At 48.4% G+C, this 18,578-nt stretch overlaps 6 protein-coding genes across 6 annotated transcripts; 4 read left to right on the plus strand and 2 right to left on the minus strand.

Annotated features, from left to right (window-relative positions):
* Positions 1-1,195: 1,195 nt before the first annotated feature.
* Positions 1,196-1,772, minus strand: DFJ58DRAFT_861766 (uncharacterized protein; the record flags this gene model as incomplete). Its single annotated transcript, XM_041394044.1, has 1 exon — positions 1,196-1,772. The coding sequence occupies one exon, from the start codon at positions 1,770-1,772 to the stop codon at positions 1,251-1,253; it is 522 nt and encodes a 173-aa protein (XP_041238015.1). The 3' UTR covers positions 1,196-1,250.
* A 1,091-nt stretch (positions 1,773-2,863) lies between these two features.
* Positions 2,864-6,261, plus strand: DFJ58DRAFT_814560 (vacuolar protein 14 C-terminal Fig4p binding-domain-containing protein; the record flags this gene model as incomplete). Its single annotated transcript, XM_041391659.1, is given in 18 exon segments — positions 2,864-3,041; positions 3,100-3,172; positions 3,221-3,408; positions 3,434-3,498; positions 3,586-3,733; positions 3,831-3,951; positions 4,002-4,035; positions 4,121-4,280; positions 4,329-4,400; positions 4,473-4,564; positions 4,729-4,950; positions 4,980-5,084; positions 5,133-5,198; positions 5,241-5,463; positions 5,504-5,583; positions 5,638-5,759; positions 5,921-5,922; positions 5,942-6,261. The coding sequence occupies 18 exon segments, from the start codon at positions 2,864-2,866 to the stop codon at positions 6,103-6,105; spliced, it is 2,115 nt and encodes a 704-aa protein (XP_041238016.1). The 3' UTR covers positions 6,106-6,261.
* A 1,493-nt stretch (positions 6,262-7,754) lies between these two features.
* Positions 7,755-8,426, plus strand: DFJ58DRAFT_733936 (uncharacterized protein; the record flags this gene model as incomplete). Its single annotated transcript, XM_041386374.1, has 5 exons — positions 7,755-7,880; positions 7,939-7,991; positions 8,044-8,111; positions 8,172-8,251; positions 8,310-8,426. The coding sequence occupies 5 exons, from the start codon at positions 7,755-7,757 to the stop codon at positions 8,424-8,426; spliced, it is 444 nt and encodes a 147-aa protein (XP_041238017.1).
* A 538-nt stretch (positions 8,427-8,964) lies between these two features.
* On the plus strand, positions 8,965-9,605 carry DFJ58DRAFT_733937 (uncharacterized protein; the record flags this gene model as incomplete). The annotated part of the gene is made up of 4 exons (XM_041386375.1): positions 8,965-9,024; positions 9,086-9,327; positions 9,375-9,444; positions 9,495-9,605. 4 exons carry the CDS (start codon positions 8,965-8,967, stop codon positions 9,603-9,605), a joined length of 483 nt encoding a protein of 160 aa, XP_041238018.1.
* A 660-nt stretch (positions 9,606-10,265) lies between these two features.
* DFJ58DRAFT_861771 (cytosol aminopeptidase family, catalytic domain-containing protein) lies at positions 10,266-14,364 on the minus strand (the record flags this gene model as incomplete). The annotated part of the gene is made up of 21 exons (XM_041394045.1): positions 10,266-10,325; positions 10,839-11,071; positions 11,115-11,275; positions 11,586-11,716; positions 11,886-11,978; positions 12,075-12,102; positions 12,134-12,182; positions 12,260-12,335; positions 12,744-12,759; positions 12,811-12,882; positions 12,936-12,975; positions 13,021-13,072; positions 13,105-13,260; positions 13,291-13,310; positions 13,478-13,547; positions 13,603-13,638; positions 13,698-13,712; positions 13,736-13,887; positions 13,927-14,041; positions 14,075-14,155; positions 14,344-14,364. 21 exons carry the CDS (start codon positions 14,362-14,364, stop codon positions 10,266-10,268), a joined length of 1,677 nt encoding a protein of 558 aa, XP_041238019.1.
* Positions 14,365-16,386: 2,022 nt separating this feature from the next.
* DFJ58DRAFT_668490 (uncharacterized protein) lies at positions 16,387-17,286 on the plus strand (the record flags this gene model as incomplete). The annotated part of the gene is made up of 1 exon (XM_041382702.1): positions 16,387-17,286. One exon carries the CDS (start codon positions 16,387-16,389, stop codon positions 17,284-17,286), a length of 900 nt encoding a protein of 299 aa, XP_041238020.1.
* Positions 17,287-18,578: the final 1,292 nt, after the last annotated feature.

The following is an 18,578-nucleotide window of genomic DNA, read 5'->3' on the forward strand; positions in this document are numbered from 1 at the left end:
GGGTCGGAAAGTTGACACCGCACCCGCACCCGCCAACACCGTACCCTTCACCGGTACGGGTACACACCGACCCGTCAATGTCGCGGTTTATGGAAAACACCGCGGTGTCTCTGAACACCGCGGGTACATTACCAAGAAGAGTGTATTAAGTATTAACAACAATGAAATAAAATAGTACTACTTTTCCTTGTCATTCTCCTCTGCTTCGACTTCATTTCGCTTCCGTTTTTGAGTCCTGACAGCGGCTAAAAGGTCCTCCATCACCAGAAGATCACTTCTGCCCCACGCTCCGAGGCAGAGAAAGGCACGAATTGTTGATGGTGCGAGTCGGTTGCGAGTAAAATGAAGGAGCTGCCGGCCCTGCGAGAAGACACGTTCAACCGCAGTTGATGTTGCTGAGCAAGATAATAAGTATTGATTGATTGAAAGAGGATTCGAAGGAGACATACCTGGGACAGAGAGATAGTCGAGTGCCATCCGATGCAGCATTGGATAAGCACGGCAGTTGTTTTGCCACCATGCGAGTGGGTCCTTGGTTTTCACAGTTGGTAATCGATGAGTTTCAGTAGTACGAGACATGGAACCAAGTGAGTAGTCACCAAAGTCATCCTTTGTTATCGTCAGTGGCAAGTGAATCAGTACTTGATCGCGTAAGATCAACGGTGTCTGTGGGGCTCGATCGAGAAGACCGAGACACAAATGACTGCTTGACCTTCTTCAAGGGGCGGGCCAGAGCCTTAGCACCCTTTGCAACAGCCTTTTTGAGTGACCTGGCCTTCTCGGAGATGGACGACGAGATAGACTTAGATGATGAGTGTGACTGGGTAGACGAAGCATCAGATGCCTTCTTTGTGAGCTTAGTTTTCATGGGGAGACGACTCAGTGGACTTACTGGTCTCGAGTTTTTGCCTTGGCTTTATGGTAGTGACTCGAGCTTCTCTGCAACGAAGTGTCAGCTCAATAAATTGCTAGAATGATTCACGGGGGTACAAAAGACATGACAGAAATCAGTATAGCATTCACTTGTGATCCTCAAGCTCTCAGAGGAAGGAAAAACAGAGAATCAAACACGGTGTTCAATGGCTGTCGCGCGCCTGGTTCCCGATTTGGTATATTATACCCGCCCAAACACCGTCAACCCGCGGTGAATGGCCACGGTATGCTCAAGGGTACGACTATCCTACTCCGTACCCGTACCCTCCAAACCCGTCAGCATAGAACCGCGGTGTTACCCGTACCCGTGCGTTTCCCTAGGGATGAACGATAGTTATATAGCACACGGTAACGACGAGGCAACCCTTGAAGGCATGAGCGAACTTCTTCCCGGGCGAGACATTCGAGACGACGTCCACGGGAACAGAGACCCATGGAACCAGACGGGAAGCAGAGAGACGACTGTCCGCATGGCCGAGAGATTTTAGGGCAGGGGGGAACTTTCGCAGGGCGGCAGCAACTTGGACACCGTACAAGTCTGACAACTCAGCAGCAATGCGAGTGGCTCGGGTATTCAAACTGGCTGGAAGATGACGGGAGCCAGAGTTTTCCACTCGAAGCGACGACGAGATTGCACTGCATACTTTAGAAAAGTGTTCAATTAAGGCTTCAATAGAAAGATCTTTGCGACGAACTTGCGACTTGGTGAACCCCAGGCGGCGGGCAATGTCACGCAAGTCTGCAGCGGGAACCTCGCTTAGATTGTCTCGATAGATGTCCACAGCGTGGAAGAACCAAGGAGGGTCACGCTTGAACTTGAGCAGAAGGCAAGACTCCATAGTAACGGCTGCTCGACATCCCTCATAGCACCTGAAGACACTGCAATGGGCGTAGGATGCCGGTGCGAAATGAGAAGGAGAGAAAGACACGGAAACACCACCGATTCGGATATTGACCGCGACCCCATCAAATGATACGGAGTGTACCTCGATACATGATGCACACTTGGCACACGACAAAACATGATAGTTCAGCGCTGAATACAGCCATGAACAGAACCCCGAAGGTGTCTCAAAAACAGCAGGATGACACTCGGGGTGATACAACGGATCATAATACAAAGGAAAATCAGCGGGAGAATGTAAAACATGGAGAGGAGGGCAATCATTGACATCGAGTACGCGAGTAATCACAGAGGGTGTTTTATGCAAGAACGCTGCCATGGGATGGAGTAAACGAGCACGAACAAGAAAAGCTGCAGATAGTCGAATCAATAACGACCGAAAGGGACCGAGGAGATGGACACACCGTGATAGGTAGCACACCAAAGGCAACGGCACGAACAAAGATAGAAGGGTCCTGAAAAAAGGTAAAATATTTAACGACTGAAAGGCAAGCACAGAGGGAACGCGGACACACCTCGCTAGCTAGCACACAGAGGACAAGGGAACCAAGGGAGATTCAATTGAGCGTCCAGAAAAATGTATCCCCGGTGTGTTCCCACCACACTAGCTAACACAGAGGAGAAGGGCACAAACTATGCAGAGAGCCGGTTCATTAACAACTGAAAGGTACAGAGTACATCGACTCACCGCGCAAGGTAGGACACAGAGGACAACGACACGAACAAAGACAACAGCGTCTAGAAAAAATGAAAGATCAATCGACTGAAAGGCATGCGCAGGGAGGACGCGGACTCACCTCACTAGCCAGGACACACTAATATTGTCATTGATATTGGTGCGGTACCGGGTGAAACGAGAACATGTGCGTGAGAGAACAACGGAGTCGGGGATTGGAGTACTGGCGCTCACCGCTGCTACTAGATGTCCACTAGAGTTCGCGCATTTTTGGGGTAACGTCTATTACTCCACAACGCACAAACATAAAAATTTAATTCTTCGACAGTTCCATAGCCTGACAGCCCATTATGGGGGATTGCATAATATCATGTACGATTCATCAAGCGTGGTGCAGTGGACCTGGCGGGTACGCTCAGTTCGTCCCGTTAACTTCCAGAGGTGGCTTAGACCTGACGCCGCCTTTCTCATTGTGTAGTATCTCTGTCGTCAGTCCTATTGGAAACAGTAGGGCAACCGGGGTCATAGGTAAGTCTTTTACTCCGTGCTCACAGTCAAATGGTTACTACTTGACACCGTCTTGCAGACACCACTGTGGCAAAGCAGCTCATAGACAAGATTTACGAGAAGAGAAAGGCAGCCGCTCTCGAATCAGAGAAGCAATTATACTCGCTTGCAGTTGATAGTAATGCGTTGAGCGTTCTCAGGCAGATTCGGGAATGCCACCAGCAAATCGACCACCGTCGTATAACACAGATCATTGAACAGCTGGTGGATATGTTCAGCAATTCACCAAATCTCCTTCACATCAGAAACGGAGGACTCGTTGACATAGCTGGTACAGCCATTGCCCTCGGCATGGACGTCGCCTCGTACATAGAAATTCATCGAACCCGTGCTGGCGTGCTTTACGGATCCAGAAAACAGAATACGATATCTCTCCGCCGAATGTCTGTACAACATCGCCAAGGTATCCAAGGGCGAGGTTCTTTCAACCTTACATTCGACGCCCTCAGTAAAGTGCGGTAGCTCCTCGTCAAGTTTTGCATTATAACCGAGCTGAACTTCTCAGCTAGCTGATTCAGAGTTATCGGTCAAGAATGGGGCGGAGCTGCCTGATAGAATTCTGAAGGATATTGTGGCAGAGACAGCTTCGGTGTATATTCCGCAGTATCCAGAGACGGTGAGGATTCGCGACCTGTTCGATTCTCAGGAGCAGAGTATACTTGTTTCTTAACCCGATGTCCGATTCCTAGGAGAAAACATCACTGTAGAAGAAGGCATTCTCCCTCGCGCGCTTCATTCCACTGTTGCAAGGTAGGATATATGTCCCTGGTTCATTCACAAGGAGCTACTTGGCATCGTGGATAGCAGTGCTTGACTCGGTCGAGGAGCTCGAACTTCTAACATACCTCCTAGAGTTCCTAGACGGCCTCCTGTGAGTCGGAAGGTTTGTGGCTCAAGATGCTCGCTGATGCACCTATTCAGGAAGCACTTATCAGACCCCACCGAGGATGTGCGCGTAGCCACAGAACATTCTTGCCGATTTCCTACGTGAAATTAGAGACGTCTGTATGGTTCATCAACGCAAATAAGAACACACTGAGCCTTCTGATCTACGACGCTCAGATGAGAAGCTTCCTGACATCACGATGTCTCACTCTGAACGCGCACGTTTCATCACCAAGAGTGAATTTGGCCACGATCATGATGGAGAGCACAGTTTCAAGGATGAGCACAAATCAGAAGACTATCGCGGCACTGGAGGTAGGGATTGTTTAACACATTCATTGAAACTACTCACTGCTCGTGCAGCCTCAGTTCCTGGGCAGGGTGTGCGGAGAGACTATGCAGCCATAATAGAAATTCTCATGACAACCAACGTGAGTTGTTTCCATCCAAGCTCACTGCATTGTACTTATCTTGCATGCACAGATGACGAAATCCAATAATCTACAGCCCTTCGTTGGTTCGCCGAGTTCTTGACCTTTCTGCCCGATGTCATGACGCCCCGTCTTATTCCTGCCATACTCCCGAATCTAGCACACCATGTCCTGATGATCCAGTCGGCTGCACTCTGAACTAACAATCTACTTTCGAACGTCATCCAAAACATACCCGGGCCAGTGGAGGGTCTATCCGGACAGAACACAGCAGAGAAGTCAATCGCGCCAGCAAGCTCACCAACCCAAATCCCCCAACCTTCACTGCACAGCCACCGTCCAGAGATGCCTCTTCTCCCGAGTCCGTGGGTGATAACCGGCCATCGTCTTCATCCGATAAAACCACCATGACGCAGCGTCCTCGCTCAGGGACAATGCAAACTACTGTCATGGAATCTTCGAGCAGGCCTCGATCTCGCACGTCATCAAATAGTGTAGTGGGTGCTCCGCCACCTCCGCCAGCTCCAGCTCCAGCTCCAACGCCTCCTTCACCCGTGCAGGAGGAGGCCAGTTTAATTATCAGGCGACAGTTAATGAGTTGACGATACAGTTTTTGAGCCAGCATGAGCAGATTAGGGTTGCTGCACTGAAGTGGCGCATAATGCTGCACCAGAAAGCACTGAAGCAGGTGTGCTGGAATCCGTCTGGAGTATGCGCAAACTGATGAGATTGTCAGATTCTTGCGATGGATGATGGTACTTTCCCGGCGTTGCGTCAGATTCGTCCGAAGAGGTACTCAGATGTGCATTGACCTTGCATCATGCGACTCATATTTTCGTTGCAGCTCCCCGCGCAAACATTGTCCTCCTCAGAAGAGAGCTACTTCAAGGATTTCATGATGGACCTTTTCGAACTCTTCAGCACAGATAGGAAGCTTCTTGAGGCCTGCGGCAGTCCTATCATCCACCAGTCGTGTCTCAGTCTCAATACGGAGAGGATATATGAGACATTTGCAGAAATTTTGGAGAAAGAAGAGGTTGCTCGTCTTTTGTGGTCCCTAATGCAATGTTACCTGACTGCTATTATACAGGATCTGGAGTTTGCAAGCGAACGTGCAGATGCTGAATATGATCCTGATCACTTTGCCTGAACAGTTCCGAAAACGGCTGAAGGGCCTTGAGACAAGGGTTGGTTGAGCGCATTCTCGTTTGATTTCTTGACTTGACTGATGACACGTGCAGCAAGATGGTCAGGCGCTGTTCACCACGCTTTACAGGTCATGGTGTCATAATGCGATTGCAGTGTTTTCGTTGTGCATGCTTGCGCAGGATTACGAGCATGCATCAAATTTACTATCTATCTTGTAAGTTTGTCTCACATGGCGTGTTTGATCGTTGCTAACAATGTTACGCCGGCGCTGATTTGGAGATCACCGTTCCACTGCTGATCCAAGTCGACAAATTAGTGCAGCTGATCAAATCTCCCGTATTCACTTGTGAGTTATCTATTAATGAGATGAATCAGAGGTTGATGATATTCCGGAAGACCTACACCTTCAACTCCTCGAGCCTGAGCGTTACCCCTACTTGTTCAAGTGTCTATATGGGTTGCTCATGCTACTCCCCCAATCCACCTCTTTCGTCTCACTCCATAGCCGTCTCAACGGAGTCAACTCTGCCGGCTTCCTCCACATTGCCCCAAAAGCGTGAGTTGACCCACTCTCATTTCATCATGTGCTATTGTTAACCAATACGAGGACACCCAACCCTATCGCCTCACGCTCTGAGCTCGGCCGCGGTGAGACAAAATGGCAAGAACTTCTCGATCATTTCGCTCGCTACAAAGCAAGCACGAGAAAGCGCGACTTGGGATCTCGGGAATACTTTATCTCAGGATGATATCACCATCACACTGCTCTCGCTACTTGCGTCTGGTGACCTCCCAGTGCTGCCGATTATCCCGCCAAAGCCCACACTGAGTCCGCTCAATCCAAAGGCGAGGCAGAATGGGCTGATGGCAGGCATGTTGCAGGGTGTGATGACACCGGGGGTAATGCAACAGAGGACGAGGCGGACTCTGGGCTTACCTGTGGTGGGACCCAGGAAGGGGTGATTAGGTTTGGTTTCGATTGGTTCGGTTTGCAGCGGACTTACAGTGCATACTTGCATGCACATGATACTCTAATGATAGAAAACGATTTGACTCAGAGTTTCGCATACCGAGATGTCAGCATGTGCATTGCAGCTTCAGAGTTGGCAGTGAACAAAGGCTCTTTCAAGAGTTTTCCTTGGACCCTTGCGCGGTCTTACTCGCGTAAGGGAGTTATTAATCTGGGATAAAGTGATTGTCCATACCCGCTAGCTGGAAGGAATGAGGTTATGATGCTGAAAGTCGGACTAACGGCAGCGAATCTTTACCTTGAGAAGGATGGCAACGATGATTCCTGTCCGATCTTTCCCAGCCGGCAAAAATCGAGTCGAAACTAGCGAGATGAAAAGAAGTATGAACGAACCCCACGGGTGCAGTGAAAGATGAAGGGAGGGTTTGGTTTGTCCGGGACATGGCACATAATATTATGGTATCAATGCGGGCCCGCCGTGTTCTAGTATTAGAGGACCATGAAAGCCTGCCGGTCTCGAAAAATGGCTGCAGAAACCGTACAGTATCATGGAGTGAATATATATGTACGTCAGTGTCACGGTTGTCGAAGAAAAATAAACCTATCATGTGGTGATCAGCACCGCGCAGCTTCAAATTGACTTCAAATTGTTAGACTAGATCATATCATGAGCTGGACTTATAGCCGGACGCTACACAGGCCGCGCTTCTACTATAGCACCCTGCCAACCCAACGCCCGGCCAGTCTGTACGCCGCTCTACCGCAGCCCTCAAAGCTCCTTCTCAGTTCCCGATTCTGTTGCCCCAGTTGTCCCTCTTCGCCTTTCTATTGCCCTCAACTTTTCCACGAGTCTGTTGCCCGTTCTGTTGCCATTCTCTGTTGCCGTTCTGTTGCCCCCAACATTTCACCGGCACGTTTGCCGCATCTGTAACCGTGGGAGTCGGGGATCCGATCAGAGTCCATCGTAGTCAGACCTGGATATAGAAGGAACCTGGAGGACAGTCGTTCCTTCTTGATTATGGATCCTAACTAAGTATCAATTATCATTCCTTGTTACACAGCTGAAAATACCGAAGATGAGTCTCGCACCGCGATATCGTTCGCATGCATCATTGAGTCATGCATCGTCACGGGCCATGATCGGTTCACTTTAGATTGAACAGGTGGTCGTAGGTATAAAGGTCAGCACCTTCGTCCCCCTTTCCCAGCGAATTACTACCGCAAACTCACTCTTTTATCATGGCCAACATCATCGATTCTCAGTGTGTCTTGGTCGTTGGATCCGCTGCAGAAATAGGTCGTACTCTTGCCCTGCTAACCGTCAATATTGTCTGCAGTCGCTGCAAGGAAAGGCTCGATGAACTGGTTGCCTTACACATTGCTACCGGACGACTCAAGAGCGTTACTCTTGACGTTCTTTCAGAGCGCAGCGTTCTCAAGTCTTCCATCGAAGATATCGTCAACACTTACCCAGATGTATGTGCCCCTAGCACTATCCCATGCAAATCGGCACTGACCGGCTGTCTAGGTTCTTGTTCTCGAATGGCATTCAACGGGCCTTCGACTTCACTAAGCCAGAAGCCGTTTATCCCGAATGTAGGTCTCCTGCTGTCACGGTGCATCTATGATTACTCATGGCGTTCTCATCTCGGTCAGCTCTCAAGTGTGAACTCGCCACCAACCACACCTCAATTGTCAGGATGATCACCTTCCTCCCTCATCTTATCGAGCTTGGGGTATGAGTATTTTTAACCCTTGTGCAGAAGCAAGGCTGTCTGACGTTCTTTTACACAGTTTATTCAGGGCTGTCCGTCGTTCCTGCCGCTGAAATCACTGCTGTGCGACAAAATCTACCAACTTGAGCATCTCACTCGCTGGTCAGCTCAACGAGAAGAACGATCACGTGGTTGAGATTATTCCTCCGTGAGTAACACTACTTGTTTCGTTGTTGTTGAACTCATTGCCATGTGAAGACTCGGTCGAGTCGGATTTTCATGACTGTAAGTTCCCTTCCAATTTTCCGTATCTACTGTCTCTTGACCTGCGTGCGCGTTAGTCGAAGGCACAACACAGCGTCTGGCCAATTTCTGACTCTCGCTCAAAGAATACACGAAGGTGACGATGAAGGGCCTTGTTCGAGGCGACCCACACGAGGGTTGGTCATTGAACAGCACAAAAAGTTTGAGGGGAAGTTTGAGGTTGCAACGAAGATGTGTGAGTAATTCTTTAATCGTCCACGAATAGACTGCCAATTTTCCTCGGTATCACCCTGCCAGTATCCTTGAAACAGGCTGGGACATCCTTTTCTTCTGTGTGGCGCGTATTGTTCTCATGGGCTTCTATCTTACTTGTCAGATGCCATTTTCTGAGGTACTCTGTCACGCGATGATTCGCGACGCTCGTGGACGCAAAATGAGAAAATCGCTCGGTAACGTCATTAGCCCGATCGATGTCGTCCTGTCGCTTGAGCAACTCCACCAGAAATTGTATTTGGAAGTTGGAGGATAAGGTTCGTGTATACTGCTGTTATTAGCGTTCTCATTTACGCTAATTTGTGATTTGGGCTTCAGGGTCTCTTAGCTGCCGTCAATCACACCAAGCACGACATTGCTGCTGCTTCTGCACATCACAAACGCCTAGGCAGTCTCGCAGGTCGTCTCGCAGGGTACATCAATCCCTCAATCAGCACTGGCGGTACGGAATGGATTGCAGGTATGGCTCCGTGGAACGCCTCACTGCAGCTATGCCGAATTTGTACTTATCTCCAAAGAAACATCTGTTTTATCACCAATCCTGCCTTTCTTGTCACGAGGTGCATCACACAACTAATTCTGTTTGCGTATTCTCATCGCCTCTCAGACACATGGAAGACTTTGTCACTTCCGACCCTTCCGAGTTGAAGAGAATCATCATGAACTACAACGACGACGTAGGCGATCGATTCTGAGATTCACATCCCCTTCTGACAATCTTCTGAAGCTCGACCAAAAAAATCGTAAGGGATTTCCTGCTCGGTTACTCGGCACTCTCAAGCATGAGCTTGCATACTCTCCCAGTCCTTCAAGCTGTGCCGGAGAATCTGGACGATAATCCGACAGTTCAACATGAGGTGAGCATCTCCATCATCCCGTTTCACATAGTCCCGCTTTCTTTTGTACACTTCAGTGTATTATGATGCTAACCAACATTCGAAACAGGCAGCAGAAGCAATGGGTGCGATCTTGTCGCCTAATTTCAAGGCAGTCCTCGCACATCAGAGGACTGGTGAGCCGCAGATATCGTCATATATAGAAAAGGTTTTCGTTATATTGGAATATTGGAATATAAAGTCATATAAAGTCATGTGTAACGTAGGAAAACCACCGCAATCAACGTAGGGCACCCTGGGGAAACTCACGAAATCTTTGATACCTGCATGGAATACGTGCATGAGCTGCTCGATCATGCTCGATGTATCACAGACAGTGGGGGGCATGTACTTCATTGATTGCTGGAGCAGCTGTTTATTGCTTAGCACGGTTATGCACACTGCTGGAAAATACCTGGCCTAGAAAGTAAGATGAATATACCAGCAATGATCAGTCAAGTCATCAGTTGTGGGTGTACAAGACGAGTGAGGCCTTGAGGACTTAGATCGTTTGTTAAGAGCATGTGGTCACGTGGTATGATGTAATGTAGCCCGTTTGGACCCCCAGCTTTGAAAAGCTGGGGGTCCAAACGGGCTACATTACATCATACCACGTGCTTTAGTCATCGTAGCGGCGGTGAGACGCTAATCCTCCACTCTGCCGCATTGCCCGCGTCATTTACCTATTTATCCCCATTGCGAGCGTGAACGTTACAAACGACACTGACACGTTCGTTTTGTGATTCGCGGAGTTATAGACGCCCCATCGATTTAGAGTTGTCACATCGACTTCCGCAGAGTACCAAGTTTGAAGTAAGTACTATATAATCACCCAAGTTCCGACTCTCTTCATGCTCGGAGATGGACGTCGACACCGACGCGGATCATGATGTACCAGATTCCGTACAAGCCTGACATCCATCAGTTCGTCGACCCATCATTTCCATAGATTCGATGATCTACCATGAAGCTATTCACCCTCGTGCTATGTTTGAGCTTCGTGAAATTCCCTCCGGCGAGAATATATCCGCTGTTCCCTATTCCTGCACTCATTGTCGCTCCTTAAAGCAATCTTGTTCGCGTCTCTTGCCCTGCGATCGGTGCACCAAGACCGAGCGGCCTTGTGATGCCAGTCAACCACGCTATCAGAAGCTTCCCCCGCCCAAAATAACCAATCTTAAAAAATGTGCACCAACCTCTGTATCCCCACCAATATCCGGAATGTCCAAGACCCCTCCGGCGCCACCCTCCAAGATGATAGTAGCTTCAAGATCCAGCCAACCTATAACAACTTCTTCAAACTCTCGGTCACCAAAGAAACCGAAATTGACCCATCCGAACTCTTCAAGTACTCCCAAAAAAACTTCTAAATGCAAGGGGAATAAGAATAAGGTCGATGGTCCCTTCAGAGCACCAGTCAACCTGGAAACTAGAAGCGGTTGGTACCTCATCAGATTTGCCCATTCATGCACATAACGCGTCACGAATAGATGCCGCAGTCTCCACAGCACCGGTTTGGACTTTTGTTAGACCTCCAAAGACCAAGTGTGCGATTGACAGCTGTGCTGTTCCCACAGTCGATACCCTTCTTTGTACACCTTGCACGCCTCGAGTCTGGACAAACGTGAGGTACCTCGAAATGATGAATGCGAATCGAGTTTAACTAGATACCCAGTCTCGCGCAGAATTTGCTTCGATATTTCCTGAACCCACGAAATTTCTTACGGGTATCTCATGGCGGCAGTTTCAAATGCCCACATTGTTCCTAGAGTATCCTAACCCTGAGCATTCTTGGAGAGACAGAAATACTCTGGAAGTCGTTTAGTGAGTTCCTTCTGTTTTTAACCCTTGTTCACTGATTGAGCAGCGTCAAATATAGGGAGTGGAGTTATCGATACGGACCCGAAGTACTTGTACGTGGCGATTCGCATGACATAACACACGACGAGAGGCCCTCCGATAACAGTGATCTGGCAGCACGGGTTAGAACTCGGCATATTTGCGAGGCTTGCGTCCTGATCTCGAATTTAGGTGGGATGCCGCGTCCTCCTTCATCCCCATCAAAAGCGACCATCTGCAGTTCAATTTCTCATCGTTCACTGCACATCTAGCTGCGGGATCCGAAGGTGGGCTCGTTCGAATTCTTTCCATTCCGTCACTTAGATTACGAGAAGTGTTGTCATCCGATGCCATAGCTGTGTCACAGTTATCCACGTCAGCTGCAGTACCGGTAGTAAATTCACCATTGCCGACGGTCTTGTCTCCATCTCTAGTTCCGGAACTGGATACGCCGGCAGTGTCTTCCTCAGCAACTCCTCAAATCCAACCCCAGATACCTGAACATAGGCCATCTGAGATCGAGACATTGGATCAGTGTCGCATGGACAAAACCCTTTTCCTTGTTTTCATATCTCGAGAAGGCGGGCTCTTACCACTGCAGCTCCCTCCTGAATACGCATGCTGTTGCTTGGGATTATTTGTCATTTCTGACCTGAACGTCAGTTCTTTGCTCGTTTTACTGGTCACGTTTGTTGATCTCCCTGCAGGCAGATATAGACAACACAGTCATGACTATTTCTAAAACTCAGAAGTGCGAACGCGTACGATGACGCCTTACCTTGGAATGGGTACCGGGAGGCGAAGAGGGGTTGTCGGAAAACATCAATGAGAAGTCGCACCCATGGTGGATTGATCTTGTTGAAAAGGAGGCTGGCTCAGTGAAGACACCCAGCGACCTAAGTGCCCTCTATTTCAGCTTTCTGCCTTTGGGCATCCTGGCAGGCTTCAAACCTAGCGAGTATTTTCCAAGAGGCTGGTACTGCGGAGACTTAATGCGCAGAGGTGTTTTCGACACCAAATCTGCCTGAGTTCCAGATGCAAAGTGATTTTTTCCCCGTAACTAGCGTTGTCGAACCTTACTGATTATGGCAGCAGGGAAAAGTAACGACCAATGATAGTGCCTTGATTTGCCACACTGATCCGCTACAAGCACTTCGAGGACCGCATTATCGTTTGCCCATACGGGATGCTTGAATTCTGGAGAGCCTAAGCTCCTCCAGGCCGAGCCTAAGCCTCCATGTTGTCAACCTCAACGGATTTACCATTATAGCGTAGATTCTGGCAGATGCTCAGTCCAATACATGACTAATATCGCATTCCGGAACTTACACATCGTCTGGCTTGATGGCTTTGGGGCCGGGCAAGTTTTCACAAATTGGAGTGACGGTGACAAGATTGATTCTGCAACCAAGATAGATGAGAATGAGTGTAGATTGAAGTGGACACAAACGTACGGGAGTTGAAGCTGAGCGATCGCGAGTAGAGATGATACGACTGCAGCCGCCCCACTTCAAGTTGCAGTTCAAAGTTAGTGGCCACTTTCAAGCTCAGTTCGGATTATGCCCATGTCGCCGCGCATCAGCTTCATGTCCTGTATCCATTTAGGTATGATGAGCGAAAGACCTTCCAGTTGAAGAGCGATGGTCTTAGTGCTGAAGGTTTCAATCTGGTTCCTCCGATGCCGAAAGAGATGCCCTTGCCCACGAAAGCAAGAGGTTGTGCGTCTTTTGAACAGGCGTCCTTGTAGTGACTTTTACAACCATCAAACTGTAAAAGATACTACAGACAAAGAGGATAGGGCATGCTTACATCTAGAGGAACCTCGCAGGCTGATCAGCCCCTTGAGTTACCGAGAGTAAGATGCGCTACAAGAGAACATGCCAATATCAAACATACATCGAGTGTAAAAAGTGTACGATGTCCTTTTCAGACTCCCAAGTTGTCGAGGCATCAGTACATATGTTAAGAGAACTTCAAAAGCAATAGAATATCTAACCTTCGTTACGAACAATGATCTCCACGTTAGGGATACCGATAAACTCTGTTTTGGCGCGCTCGCAGAACGCCTTGCAACATAGTAACATGAATTCAATCGCTTGCAGAGCTCAAAGATAAACGTACAGTACGTGTCATCATATTCACGGGCAATTCCATTAACTATTGAAGTCGGTTATATTCTCTGCGGATCAAGAGACCACCCCGTTTCATGAACTCACTGTTCTTGACAGGTTCTGTGCATTCGCATAGACGACACCATGATCCCAGTCGGCAAACTCGGTATTTGTGGAGTTTTTTTAAAAATATTCTGCACGCCAGCCGTGCCCCATGGGTCGAACGCCGATGGAGGTGATGTTTTGAACGAGAAGTTGTATAGTGCCAAGTGAGCAGCGACACCTTGGAGAAGTACTTAAGATAAGGCATTGTGTAGATCAAACTATATCTTACCAGCAGCATGAGGATTTGTTGATGCATCGATAACAGCATAAGAAGCACCATCACTAAGTCCCTTAACACTCTTCAAGTTTATACCACTGGCAATGGCCTTACGAACGATCTCGTCCTACATCCCCAGTTTTTGAGTTAAACCCCTCACCAAGTGACACAAGTGCAGTTGTGTCGAACGCAGGAGTCCTATAGAAGAGATGGGGCGTGCAACCTTGGCAGGTTTCTGCGCCTAAGGAAGTGGAGACCGCAAGGTTGCTGGGTTGACACCTAGAATAGCATTTCCTGCAGGATTCTTGGGGTCAACGGGTACAACATATGCTTTGATGACATCGTTCGCAGTAGGACTGATGATCGATGGACTGCTCTTCTGGTGAGTATGTGCAACTTGAATGTCGTGCGCACTGCGTCTAGACTCACCAACAGCATCTGCTGAGCCATGGTTACAGCTTAGTTAAAAGTTTTGAACGTCCACACAGCAACTGAATACTCTAAAATTAGGTTCCAGTATTACTATTCGGGTTTATTACACCGATAACACCGTGACATTCGCCACAAACTACAACCTCATCGAAGCGCTGAACGAGAGAAAACGGTGCTAGTAAATTTGCAGTCTCTCCTAATTAATAGCACCTCGAGTTGGAGTCCCTGCTTCTTATATTATTACTTCCGCGTAAGCCCTCTCAAGTCCAGTATGACTCGTACGGGAGACCCGCGTTTTGGTTACATGATTGAGTGGAAAAGGCCCTTGCAGGTGGAAATATACTAATCTTATTGGCATTTGTTATGCGTTCTTGTGTGAGTGCCATCCTTTTTGTTGCGATTCTCATATGAGTCTGCAGGTTGCATGGTGATCCTGCTATTACATGCTTTGCTAGCAGCTATAATGTTCTCCGTATCCTGTCCCCTCGCCATCCGAATCTATATACGCCCGCTCCAATCGCGAGGGCAGCGTCGACTCGAAAGCGAACCTTAAAACCTTATGATTGTGTTGTAAGTCTCTTTCATTTAACTCTTCATTCAGTTTGACACATCTTGCCCCTTACTCCCCACCTCGTCCACCGGTCAATCAATACCTCGCTCGTCCTAACAGTGGACACCTCCTTGCATTCCTCCAGTCCTGCCTCTGATCACACACCGCCTTCTACTCTTTGTTTCGGGGCAAATTCCTTTTATATGGACGCGTCTATTTAATGCAAGCGCAAATCCTACCACTGCTCAAAGCTGCCATGAACGGAGGTATCGTACAAAGGAGCATGCGTGCCGAACGAGGAGGATGAAGATGGGCCGGGAGCCTATTTTTCGTCTCCACTTCCTGCATCTCAGCACCCCAATGTCTATCATCGTCCACCCAGCAGCAGCGGAGCTTCATTTTCTGGGAGGCGATTTTTAAACCTGTTATGGTTCAGGGTTTGATGTCGGGGATGGATGGGTCCTGAAGTCCGTTGCTTGGTTCGAGGACTGGAATGTGGAGTAAAACACACCTGAGCCGATCACGTGCCATGGACGGGGGCAATGGATGAGTGAGGTGAAGTGGGTGGTGAAGTGAGGTGCGTGCTTTTTCATTTGACTGGTGTCTGTACCTCTGTCTTTGTACCGCTTCCCACTGTATGTTGGGTGATGGGATGTTGGTCACGCTTCCTTCTCACTTGCACCATTACCTGTTCGCATGTAACGTGGTACCGTCTTAGCGTCCGTCCACCCCTGGTTACCTCCTTGCGTGCATTCCAAACCACTCGATGCAAAAGTACTTGGACACGGCATTACGAGTGCGACAAGCTCCCCGATCTCTGTATATCTTTCCCTCTTGAATGTGTAGCACAATGCAGGTGGGATGCGGGTGTTGATGCAAGTTATCTAGTTTTTGTCTTTCTGTCTCATGTGCTACCGTTCTTCATCCAGCTCTTTTCTTCTTCTTCTGCTCATTCATGCTGCATACCTATCACCAAGTCCCTGTGGCCCCGTTAGCAATCTCACGGTTTCGCTTGCACCGAGCTGGGAATTCGTGCAAAGGGAGGGCTGGAGACAGGACGCGCTTGGGAACTGGGTTTCTACATGTTCTGGTTCTTGGACCAGTGATACTGTCTTTTGTGCTGACGACAGTAAGTTTCACAAATTGCTATATTATCACTCGCTCCTTCAAATCGACCACGCGACTGAACAGACTGTTGGGTTTAAGCTCACGACTTCTGGGATGATCCACGCCGTATGCCTCTTGAGGCTTAGAAGGCGTCTGGGACGACGAGGCCGTGGATGTTGGCGGGGAGAATGTCTTGTGATGCGATGTTTGTTAAGAGTGCTTATGGAATATTGGCGTTTGGGATCTGTACAATGAGTTGGGACGACGTGGATAATATCATTCGCTATGGTCCATTTTGAAACCACTACAGTCGACTGCTCCAGAAAACATTCACTCCCCAATATCTAACAACAGCGGATGGAGTTTCTAGCCTTCTAGCCTATATGACATGTGGACATGGCTTCATTACTCGGAAGTTTGTGGAGAAGCACATCCTTTGCTTTGACTCCCTAGATGCTTGTGTTGCACTATATGAGAGAGTGGAACACTCGAAGGAGGACAAGTGTTGCAACATTCGTATATGGGGAACTCCCTCTCCCGTCTTTGATATCCGCCCATGCACAAGTCATTCCAAGGAGCCTCTAACCCCAAAGGAGAAGTTTTCTCCCCTCTTTGACAAGTCGGTTCAATCTAGCTGGTTGGAGTTGCTTGGCAGTAGGGCAAATACAAACCCGGTCCACTGGTCAGAAGAAGATCGACTGGAAGCTGATGATATCAGGGCTTGGTTGTCGAAGCAGCAACTCCCAGGGTTCATTCACGGATTATCAGCTCTGCAATTTCTAAACAACACCGCCATATTCGGACTAGCGAAACAGCCCACACCTGATGCAACGGCTGCATTTATTGACCAACATCGTGGCATGGGAAGTTTCCAAGGTCTTTTGCTTCTTGGCTATGATATTGATGGCCGAGGGAGCAATTGGACGCATGCAGCCTTCCTCCACTTCTATCACCATCTTGACGCCTCGCTTGCTGGTGAAGACAAGGATGTTTTACAGTTTTCGCCGATATTTGCTGAACATTTGCTTTGCAAAGTGAAGCGATACTGTACAACATTCACCAAGACAGACCGAACCTCATTTCCAACATTGGCAAAAGAACGAACATGCAACTTGGAATGGGTAAAGGGACAAAATGTTAAAGATTCTTCCGGTACTCTTTTACCCATTCCTGTGGCGCTTAATAGAGAAAGCATGGATGCCATCATATCTAGTTTCGAGGTCAGTATCTACCTATTGTCAACATATGTTTTACAGTTACTGAAAGGCATCGTTAAGTCTTAAGGTATTTCAGATGAACGCCTCGGTCTACATGATGTATTGCTAGTATCAAGCCAGGTGACCAATACACAGTTGAAGTATATTGTACTAGTATCCTACCTAACCTACTTGACCATTTTCTCGCTTGAATATTGTCTGCAAGCTTGTTGATCAAATTCAAAATATCTGTGACAAAAAACTCTGCAAAATCCATGAGACTTGGAGATTGAGAACGCATGTCGGGTTGAGCTAGCTTCTCCGCAAGGACTCGGACGCGCATGTGTACATGGCTGTCTGAGTACGGGGAGCCGATGGAACTAGCTATAGGTGTGTTCCCATGTCATGTAAGCACAAGGTACACATGCACAAGAATAGTGCGACAACAGTAGGGACACTTGATAGATTTGTGTGTGAGGACCACCGTCGTAAGGTGATTTTGTACGGCGCTCCCAAGCAGAGACGTTGTGCTGCGGTGCGCCAGTCGTTAGCAGATCGGGGTTAGCCTGGCATAAGGTTCAGTGGTGTAAGCGCTGTTCAATGGCCAGATTGACGAACCATACCCAACGTTTTTCGCTGTCCGTCTTTAATCCTGCGATAAGACTCTCGCTGGCGGCGACACGCTGATTAAGGTGACTGAACGCCGCCAGGAGCTGAAGATGGGCTTTAAGTTGGTCTGGGCAGACGAGGTGCTGTGTGCTGTGTCATCCAATGGTGAACGTTTCTGAAAGGGTATACTGTGTTGGTTCTGGAGACTGGTTCTGGCTGAGGAAGAGTAGTATGTGGGGGGAGCTGCTCAGTCATGTTGGATGCTACTCACGATTGGTTCCTGGGAACGGATATATGCTTATCATACGGAAGAGGGGCGCCAGTGATAACATTGTCGTTGTCGATAGTAGGAGCCGCGGTTTTGACTATTCAGAATTCCAAGCCGGGCTGTGCACATCACTACTTGTAGCTGCGCGGTGGCATCAGTGAACTGGTGAACAGACTAGAAAGTAAAAGTTAGTTATATATAGTTAACAATCACAACAATCACCGTAACTCTGGTAGGGTGGTTACCTTGTGATGTGTGGCTTTGTGAAGGTAAGATGAATTTTTATATAAGTAAACCAACGAAGGTGTCCTGCCCGCCGCGGCGATGCACCGTTTTATGTCGGGGGGATGGGAGGCTTTTGAGCGCTTCAAGTGGAATGGCTCTTCAACACCTTGCAAAAGGACTTGGGAATGAACCACGAGATTCCTGAAGAGGATACTCAGGGCAGGAGCAAAGACTGCTGGAAAATCATCATTATTCACAGAGCAGTAGAGATATCAGT

The sequence above is a fragment of the Suillus subalutaceus genome, assembly GCF_016647625.1.
Source record: "Suillus subalutaceus strain FC151 chromosome Unknown DFJ58scaffold_161, whole genome shotgun sequence".
Classification (NCBI taxonomy): Eukaryota; Fungi; Basidiomycota; class Agaricomycetes; order Boletales; family Suillaceae; genus Suillus; species Suillus subalutaceus.